The sequence below is a fragment of the Trachymyrmex septentrionalis genome, unplaced genomic scaffold, assembly GCF_001594115.1.
Source record: "Trachymyrmex septentrionalis isolate Tsep2-gDNA-1 unplaced genomic scaffold, Tsep1.0 scaffold16, whole genome shotgun sequence".
NCBI classification, from domain to species: Eukaryota; Metazoa; Arthropoda; class Insecta; order Hymenoptera; family Formicidae; genus Trachymyrmex; species Trachymyrmex septentrionalis.
This window is the reverse complement of record NW_017304758.1, coordinates 3967861-3978428: the sequence shown is the minus strand read 5'-3', so window position 1 is coordinate 3978428 and position 10568 is coordinate 3967861. Positions and strand designations below refer to the sequence as shown.

General features: G+C 34.3%; 1 protein-coding gene across 2 annotated transcripts in view; it reads right to left on the bottom strand.

Moving 5' to 3' along the window:
- Positions 1-28: 28 nt before the first annotated feature.
- The window catches only part of LOC108745949 (5-hydroxytryptamine receptor 2A-like), a 127709-nt gene continuing 117169 nt past the window's right edge, over positions 29-10568 (bottom strand). The window contains exons 4-8 of one of the 2 annotated variants that reach the window (XM_018482382.1): positions 10279-10412; positions 4158-4301; positions 2466-2621; positions 1730-1887; positions 29-585 (exon numbers count right to left, since the gene is read on the bottom strand). In XM_018482382.1, the coding sequence (XP_018337884.1) occupies positions 87-585; positions 1730-1887; positions 2466-2621; positions 4158-4301; positions 10279-10412 (1091 nt within the window). In that variant the 3' untranslated portion in view covers positions 29-86. The remainder of the gene's footprint in view (positions 586-1729; positions 1888-2465; positions 2622-4157; positions 4302-10278; positions 10413-10568) is intronic. The other variant, XM_018482381.1, reaches the window with a different exon arrangement.

Genomic DNA, 10568 nt, shown 5'->3' with positions numbered 1-10568 from the left:
ATATATATATATATACACACACACAAAAGTTTCACCTATCCTCTTTATCCGGCCGCTCGCACGGAGCAAAGGAATTAAATCCACTGTCAGCGAAGTCCCCGTGTACCACCGCACAGCATCCTTTTGAATGCCTGTCGAAATTCCGGCGAGAACACAGTGTAAATTACGGGGTTGAGGGTGCTGTTGAAGTATCCGAGCCATAGGAACACACTGGACACGACTTCGGGTGGCTTGCAAGTCTGGCATGTGGCTTGCAGCAGCGTGGTGAAAAAGAACGGTAGCCAGCAGGCGACGAAGGCACCGGTGATGATCGCCAGGGTCTTCGCTGCCTTACGCTCGCGTTTCGACTCGATCGTCTCGCGTGTGCGCTTCGTGCACTTGACTACCGGCTGCTGGCTCGTGCTGGTCGGATTTGTCAACGTCGTCGTGGTGGTGGTGGTCGTCGTCGTCGAGATCGCCGTCGGTGTTACCGTCGTCGACGGTGTGGCATTCGCGCCGTTGTACGACGACGATTTCTCCGGCGAGATGGACGAGTGGTCTGGCGTAGTTCTCGTGATGGTGAACGCCGTCGACTCCTCGCGCGGCCTATCATCAGATAAATCATAATTATGCTGGTCAAGAGAGAGAGAGAGAGAGAGAGAGAGAGAGAGAAAGAGAGAGGAGGGAGAGAGAAAGAGAGAAACTCATCCGTCATCGATTCGTTATCGCGTGATTAACGACGTAGGAAGGGCGATATTAAGAATCTTTATGAAAGAAAAGATGGTGAAGAAACGATGGAAGGGTAGCTGTATATATGAAGAGTTGTATATTCATTTCTTTCATATGTATTTGGATACGGCGTTTCTCTGATAATTGTAGAAGATACATTAATTTACTGTTAGCTATAGAATACGAATTAATAATAGAATTAATTATTATGTTAATAATTATTAAAATTGATATGAAATAATTAGAGAAGAAATATATTGTGCAAAGTTATAATTGGTGAGTTTACGTGAATTTTGGATGAATTTTGAAGCAAGATGAACAAATAGAAAAATTATTCTCCGTTTAATAGAAGTCTAAAGAAATGATAGAAAGATGTAAGATTATTTATACTTATTCGAAGATAAACAATTACAACAATATTGTTTCGGAGCGATGTTAAGCAAATCGTTATACAATAATATTAATGATAATTTAGTAAAGAATTATTTATTTATGGCAGATTAATATTTATAGTATCAAGCACTTATTTTGGAATTTAAAAATGAACGATTTATTTTAAAAGCGACAGAGCTCGGAAGATATACTATATAACTATTAAGCAGTGATAATGTTCTTTTTACGATAGGACGCTCAACAGGTAAAATCATACCTTTGTTCTCGTAGTAAAGGCCTGCACTGGTCATTGAGATAAAAATGCTTAGAGCATGCTAAGTCACTTGAGATAAAATACTGCGTGCTATAAAAATATTTATTTACAAGTTAAATTATGAACCCCATAAAGAATGCGTTCTTGGCAAGATATTAGGGGAGCAAACTAAATCTTGTGAAGGATTTACGCCATTTCTCAGCAGCTCGACTGTGAGATTTATTTTACGTGGCTTAGCGCATTGTTATCCCTCGAGCTCTTCAGGTTTATTGCAATTGCGAAAGGTGACATCTTCGATTACACGTTTCAGATTTAGGTAGGGATTCTGACATTAGGACATCGTGACATTAGGAAGGGAACAAAAAAGGCTATAACCTTCTCGAGACCAGCCTGAGGATGCCCCTTCGTTCACGCGGCGGCTGAATAGTGCCAGGCCTCTTCCTAATCCTTTTTCGCGCCGCTTGGAATATCCTCCAATACAGGAATAAAATAACTAGCAGTGGGACATAAAACGTCGCGCAAGTTGCGAAAATCTGTAAAATAATATACATTTTTAAACTGATGATTAATTTTATAACATTATGATTTTAGCTTCAGTTTGTGATTGCGTTTCAAGTCCGATCATAATTGACGCACAGTTTATATAATTGGAAGATATATTTAAAACACATATGTACATATAAATATTGTTAAGCATCAAGGTCTTATTCCGATCTTTCTTTATACTTAATTATTTAATTATTTATACAGTGTTTAGTTTATTATATTTTTTAAAAATAATATACGTCATAAATATATCATACACTTCCACATTAAAAAATTATAAGTTAGCTCTAGGTGACATTCATATCGCTATAATGAAAAATGAATTTCTACTGAGATGTCCTGATATGTGTATTATAATCTCTCTGAAAGATTTTCTCTGAAAGACGAAAGTTTGTCTATGATGTGACTATTAGGAGCAACTAAAAATTCCGTGTAATTACTCAGAACGAAGAATACGTTCTTCGAAGTGTTATCACTTCCACGAGAATACACGAGCGTATTTCCTATGGTCACGAATATTAATCAAGTATTTTGGATCTGCTCACAATTCTCCGGAAGCGCTCACCTGATATGCAGGATCCTGCGACACGAGACACGTCCCTTGGGCTATGCGGACCAAATAATCAGGATCCTTCCATCCGAGCTGAGGCGCTAATGAGATTCCTAAGGATACCACCCACACGGTGATGATCAGGATGCCGATTCTTCTCGGATTCCTCGCCTTAAAATGGGAAGGCAGCGTTAATGATGTATGTTCCGTCATTTTATTTTTAGCCGTAAACTTTATCACTAACTGAACTAAGTTTTAGCTTTAAGATTAATTGAATAACTAACGTTTACTTTTTTTTATCTATGTTTCAAGTAATTTTTAGTATATTTAAATATTTACGATGCAATTACTTCGATACAATATATTTTGTGTAGATAATGGTGTAAGCTACAAATATTGTGCTATGTAAATTTTCGTTATTACAATATGCATTTTTATAAAACTCTAAAATTAGAACATAATACTTTATTGCTTCGATAAATTTTATACTTTCCGCGAGACCGCGTGCATTACTAAGAACATTGTCTTGCATCAGTAAATTAAACTTTTAATTAGATTTGCTCATACACCTAGTTTTTTTTAAGAGACGAGAGAAAGAGAGTTTATAATTATTCCGCTTGTTTGAGAAAATTGCAGCGCCTGCTTTATCTGCATATCTCTTTGCCGGATACATAAATTCAAGCCAATTTCTCACATACTCCATTATTTGCAAGATAATTGACTTGCCAGTTAAGGGGCCGATACACGCCTCTTTCCATCAGTTGGGAAATGCAAGTTAGCTGTTAAATTCGACCAGGCTAGCTGATCGCTACGCAGCTTATCGAGCTTTAAGCTAATTCCAAACTAACTCGGAGCCATCCATAGAAGAGAGAGGCTATATACCAAAGATATTACATAACATACTCGTCTCATACCGGTCAGACATATTTATGGACGGGATATCCTGGTCGTTTCGCTTTACGGTCTTACCCTTTTTCATACTTCATGAGCAGTGTTCCCTGTAATTCTCGTTACATCAGCCTGCGCGCACGAGAAAGAGAGAGAGGAATTTGCCTCCGCCCAAATTTCGACGAAAATTTATGAGCGATTTCATGACCTTATTTCGCAGTAAATGTATAGATCCGAGTATACTGAAATATCTGTCTCGCAGACTTGAATACCGAGGAAGAATCGGACTTTTATTACACTTTCGATAGATAGAGGAATAAAATAAACGACGTTCGTCTGGGTTTTAAACTAAAAATGTGTTGGAAATTTAGAAAGTTTCTAAAAAGAAGAAGATTAAATTTTTGCGAATGATTCTAAAATACGTGTGGAATTATAAAATCTGTGGAAAAGGAGAATTATAACGAGCGATGGAAAATTTTCCCAGATACTTTATATATAAAGTTGCAACGCACAGATTTCCCCCGCGTGTCAAATCCTATTGAAATCCTATGCACACCATTCCCGAATTGATAAAATTGTATTTCCATATGTTGCGATCTTCTGGGTATTCAAAGAGATTTGCGAGACGATATGTAGTTCCGTTCGCGTCACGATCTCGATTGTGTCAACTCCCGCGCGGCTCTTCCCTATCTCGCGGCGTGGCGTGTGGCGTGGCAAGTGGCAGTGTCAGCGACAGCGGATAACAAAGACCGTATCGTTCGCATCGTATCCCGGACAATTTCCTACTTCCTCTCGATAACCGCAACGGCGTTAATTAACCTGTATATAATTGATATCGGTGACTGCCCAATATCTGTCGACCGCGATAGCCACCAGATGCAATATCGAGGCTGTGCAGCACAGAACGTCGCTGCTAGTCCACATGTCGCAGAGCTCCGGACCGAGTGACCACCCCGAGTTTATCTGCAATAAACAGAATTATCCATCAGAGAGCGTGAGCTTAGCGTACCGTGCGAGGATAGCGAGAAATCGATGCGGGAATCGCAAGATTTCCATCGGAGTGTCTCGGGATAAGTTAAACCCTCCAATGAATGATCCATTGACTCTATTCGCTCATTGTTCTATGAAAGTAATCTCAGATAGCACAAAAAGAATTCGTATGTTATAAATTCTGAGTTCATTTTACATACAAAAAGAAATCTTTTCAGACCTGCATAGAATAAGAATTCCTTTTATGTCTGAATGAATTCTAAATTAATAACATGTAACAACTGCATTCTGTTTCTTTCTGAACTCTTTGCACTATCTAGAATCTTTAGAATATAAGTATAATTACGAATAGAAATCAAGTTTAATACATATTTAAAAATCTAAATGAAATTCAATAATCAAGTTTTATTTTTTAGGCTTTGAGTGATATTCATAAGAAATATTTCATATATTACTTATAAAGTCATTAATCTCCACTCTCTCTATTTAGTTTCGAATTTTAGAACGAGTTTCTACAAGATTCAAAACTATTTTTTTATCATAAAAAAATCGAATCTTTTAAAAGTTGTACTCGAACTCTTTCTAAGGATGAAGTTACTAGTTTAAAAAACATAATATAAAAATTGTAGTAATACATAATATTGTAAAATTTAATATTATAAAATTAATAATTTACAATTTACAATTACAATCTTTACAACATTTGCTGCTTTATACAAACGTTTTGATTCGTAGAAAAATAAAGTTTTTAGTTTTCACAAAGGATCGAACGTATCTGATCCAGGTTCAAGTCTATTTGGAAGAAAGACTTTTATTTCATTTTTATCAAGATAAAGTACTCAAAAAGAGTTCGAAACTACGCCAACAGATTCAATCTACTTGTAAGTTATTTAATCTCATCTCTAATAAGCATCAATAATTTTTCAATGACACACGATATATTATTTTATCACGGGTGCAATACATTATGTATGGCATACTCAATTTTACTTATAATTTTCATAAAAATGAATATATCGTAACACATCTTTTTATTCAATCAAAACACCAGACATTAAGGAATACAACGGTATTAAGTAAACGTATATGTATCTTTATTAAAATAATTATAAGTAATAAAGAGTAAATAAAAAAGTTTTGATAAAATCTAAATTTTTTGAAAAAAACCGAGTTCGTCGTATTGAGATTAATTTTTCTTTGCTAGAATTCTTCTCAAGATCGTGTCACCTTTGTCATAATATTTTTATAAAAATGCAAAAATTAATTTTTGCTATTTTTTTATACATCAAATCTCGTTGGATAAATAACATTTATTTTTATTCACTCTATATGTATGTATTGCGTTCGATTGATCAGTATGTTAAGGATTGCACATAGTTTCGGACGACAGTTTTCCACGCAGTAAGGAGCATGAGAAAATACGGATTGAGGGTCGAAAGGGAAAACATCCGAGCTGAGCCATGGTCGACGGAGGGACAACGGAAAACACATGAAGGGAGATAGTAAGAGTGATGTTGTAGAAGAGCTGGTAAGAAAACGGAGAAGAGAACTGATTCATGCCTGCTTAAAAGTCCATTCATGGTATTGGAATCTATCGTTGAAAGCCAATCGTCTCTTGTCCTCCTTTCAGCACGGCGGCTCCTTCACCAATATACATCCATTCCTTTATACTTTGAGATTAGAACATTCCGGAAGTTGATGAGTCGCATCCATCTTCCGGAAATATAAACACCTCTCAAAAGTAGCATACGGAAGTCGATGGAGAAGCAGTTTTAACATCAAGGATCGCAAAGATTCTCGCGACAAGAGATGGCATAGTACAATCTATCATACGCGAAATTATTAAAAATTTATTACTAATAGTAATAGTCAATTAATCATTTACTTCGAATATTAAATAATTGATAAATTGGTTAGTACTAGTATCAAATTTCTATAAGAGTATTGTGAAAATGTATTTGTATTATACACATATCCGTATATTTAACTTTTCCTATAACTTAAATTCTCTATATTTTTATCTTATCAGTAACCTTTAGATTAAATATTTGTATATCTTTAAATCGAAGTATACGTAATTATAAAATATAAAAAGCGGAAAGTAATTTAAGTTTTACCGCGTCCACTTTCTTTTTAAAATTTGAATTAAGATCCGTTTCAAAAGTTTCTATACTTTTTTTCTACATTATATAACTAAAGCTATATCTATTGAAATAATATGAAATGTTTTTCTTCGAAACTTTTCTAACTCTCTATTGTTGGGTTTCTTTACGTTACATTATTTATTTAGAATGAAACTAAAAATGAGAATAGGTTTTTAATGCTCGTCGAGAAAACCATGATAGAGCAAATAGTGAACTTAAGAGTGTTCTAGTTCTTGACTATCCATCGTATTCATCTATAGTTACCTGACTATTTTCTTCTTTCAAAGTTGGAAATGAAATTGAAAGAGCAAGATTTTAACACGATTTTGGAAATCATGAGATATAGATTTCAAAGATTTCGTTTCAAAGGAAGATTATTAAAAATGTTTACAGAAATTGTACGCTGTAAAGATCGTATTTCAAAAGGAAAATTAAATTGGGAGTTAGTGCGGTAAACGCTGCGTAAATTGTTAATAATCAATATATTAATTTGATAGAATTTACATGAAATTCCAAATAAATTTCTTCATGAACATTTCAATTACATTTTTGTAGCCATCTTTAACATTACTTGAAAGGAAATAGAGTAGTTTGAATAAATAAAATTACAAAAATCACACGAGAAATTTTATTTTTAAATAAAGTTCGAAAATGTTAGAATAAATTATGTATGTCTGATTAAAACTCAGAAAAATTGCTTTGCGTTAGTTGAGTGCGATTATCGACAACAATCGCGGCTAAAACGTTGACGCAAATCTCCTTCTTAACAATTCTTCTCATATCGAGCATCTTCTAGAGTCTCCAAAGGGTTTAATCAAGCGTCGCGTGTACACGCGCAGTTAATGAAGTCGTTCGCGTGCACGTTTCTGGCGTCCGCCGATAAACGGGTGAAAGAGGCGGTGGTAAAGCGGACATCCATCAAATGTTCGGATTAAACGGCAGACGTATAAATTTCTACGTGTCCGTGTTAAGAGGATGGATGCGCGCGTCGATCTAGTACATGGCGGTAAAAATTGTTAATGCGCCGGCTTAATGGTAGTTGAGATAAAATTGCATCACATTAATGATAAAGCGAGAGAGATATCGACACGCCAGCGACGATGAAGAGGACTTAAAGAACATGATGGGAAGAGAGAAACTTATTTTACGCTGGAGACATCTGTGAAAAGGGAGAAGGACGCGGTGCGTGTCGTAAAATGTAGCTAGAGTGTGGAAATATAATATGAGAGAAAAGTGGAATGAGAAAAGAAGAGAAAAAAAGTACTGAGATGAGGTACATGTAGAAGTGCAGACAAAGTATATGATAAGATATGAGAAGCTGTGTTTAAAAGCTGCGTTAGGAAAACGAGGGATTTAAATAAGGATATATATATATATATATACATCGGAAAAACTCCGTTAAACAGAGGATAATCAGGTTGAACGGATATATCCCAGAATGAAAAGCGGGTACAAGGAAATATTATTATGTAGAGCGCGATTGTAGTCAAATTCGTATCATCAGCGTGAATTTCTGCGTATTATCTTGACGTTTATCAATCCTGCTGTATTTCAAGTGCAGAACGTGTTTAAAAAACGAATCGTAATTGAAAATATAACGTAATGATCACGCTAGGACGCACGTATTATCTCTCGCGGTAAAAAGTAATCGCAGTTGAAATTTTTATTAATTAATTAACGCCGCTGTAATTAATGCTTTATGTTATTCCCGTTATGGTGTAAGGTCCTGTTTACTTACTGACGCTTATTAAATATAAATGCACGGCGCAGCGAATTTCTCTAGAACAGAGAATCGAAAGCTAATCATTTGTATGTACATAGCTATATCGCTTGTTATCTCTGTATACTCGCGCGTTAATTGTTGAATATGTATATGTGTAACAATGTTCCCCATCGTTTGCATTCGCGCTGGAAATAACATAAGAGATATCTCGGCGTAGAAAACTGCTTTAGCTTTTAAAGCATCGCAGTCGTGACATTAAAGTCCTTTTTTGAGATTGTGGCATTTGTAAAATACCACGATCGAAATAAAATTCTAATAAAATGCACGCGTTAAAATTCCACTTGTATTTTCCCGAAATTTCGATATATAATATTAAACATTTAATTACGCGACGTGTCATATATGAAAAGTGATCGTCACTGTAAATTATCTCGTCATAATTACTATACGTAGTTGATTGTGAATTTTACCGCAATTTTCGTGAATCAAAGTCTCGCTTGTTAATAAATTATTGCTAAATTCTTCTGCGTAATTCGTATTTTCTGCAATTCTTTTCATTATTGAAATTCCCCGCGAAAATTTATGAAACTCGAGCACAATAAATTGCTGCAATCGCAATTGCGATGTATAGCTCTTTCTCGAAATATTTTACCGTCGTCACGTGATTGACAAACTCGTAAAGTTTGTTAAAAGAATTTGACATTTAAGTGCCAAAATCCACGAAGAATACATGCGTCTCGTACTGATCTTTTTTTTACAAATGCAATGCCGACTTGTCGTAAAACCGTGTAAGAAACGGTTTCTTACGGATGTTATAAACTTGTAAATGGCTGCAACGAACCATAAGTTAATGTTTAATAAAAGTGTAATGCGCGGAAAGAGAATTGTACTTCTACGAAGAGATGGTTGGCACCTCGACAGTTTTACTGAAAAATTTTTATTTCGCGAATGCAGGCTGTAATAAAATGTAGAAAAATTAATGTACACGTGTCGTTCAATATATACGCTAAAACGTATTTTACTGATAAATGTTTTAAGTTAATTATTTAATCCAGAGAAGTAATGCCTTACGCCATTATAGTTATAGTTACTAGTTTTTTTTTTAGTAATAATTGGTCAGTATCAACATTATATTTTTTATTGATAATAAACGCAGTTATATTTTTTAAGTCACATTTTTTGGGTAATGAATATAATCGTTACTTTGTACACATTAGACACATATATATGAAACATGCGCAGTTAGTTTTAAAAAAGGGAGCTATGTTTGACTATATTGCAATTAATTATGTATAATTATTAGATATTTCGTGTGTGAAGTAGTCAATTAGCGATACAGATAATTGGATGTCATTCTAAAAAAGGATAAAAAAAGATAACGGAAATTCTAACAACTGAATGCTTCTTTTGATAACGCTAACGAGTTACTTTTTCTATTGGGTATCGTGTAATGATATTTTACAATGAGTAACGAATAATGGTAACGACTTTTTTTGAAAATAACTTATTCAACTTTTTAATAAATATTGAACATTGCCAAATTACTCATTGGTATATGGAAAAAACAATTTTGCTGTATCATTAACATAAGTACAAAAATATAAAATTAATTTTTTAAACCATCAAAATAACCGTATAGAAAATTTAAGTATGATGAGTAATACTGTAAAATTTTGATATTCCAGCAATCAGCTTAAACATGCTACATAATTATTTTGATAACAATAAATTATTTTTATATGTATCTGTATTTAGCTAAATTTTTTAGCCATCCTTTTCATGTAAAGGTTATTATAACACAGAAGTTAAACGTTTTACTATCGTTTTGTATTTTATAAATGTAGGTGTAAGGTCAAGTCTACCATATTTACAAATTTTTGCAATAGACATTCCTGTTGAAAACGATAGTTTGGCATTGGCATTGCTGATGGAAATGTGAATTGTTTCTCTTACACGAATTTCGCGAACGTCGCATTTTGTCAAATTTGCAAAAAACTTTAAGACTACACGTTTTCTTGCTAAGCATTCGGCATAATTCGTCAGTAGAGAATGCATGATAATAACTTACAGTTTTAATACGTACCTCATAAACAGCTCCGAGAGGCATTACGAGACAGGCGACCATAAGATCCGCGACAGCCAAACTGACTATTAAATAATTTGCTACAGATTGTAAGTTTCGCTCTAACAGAATAGCCGCTATCACGAACAAATTCCCTGTAACAAAAACATGTGCCATCGTGAGTAGTAAGAATAATAATTACATAGAAATACTATTTCAGCAATATGTACAACTATATTTTTATTGTTCATAATTATTCTGTTTATTGGACGCATATGTGCTTAATTATTAAATAATAATATTTTTATAAT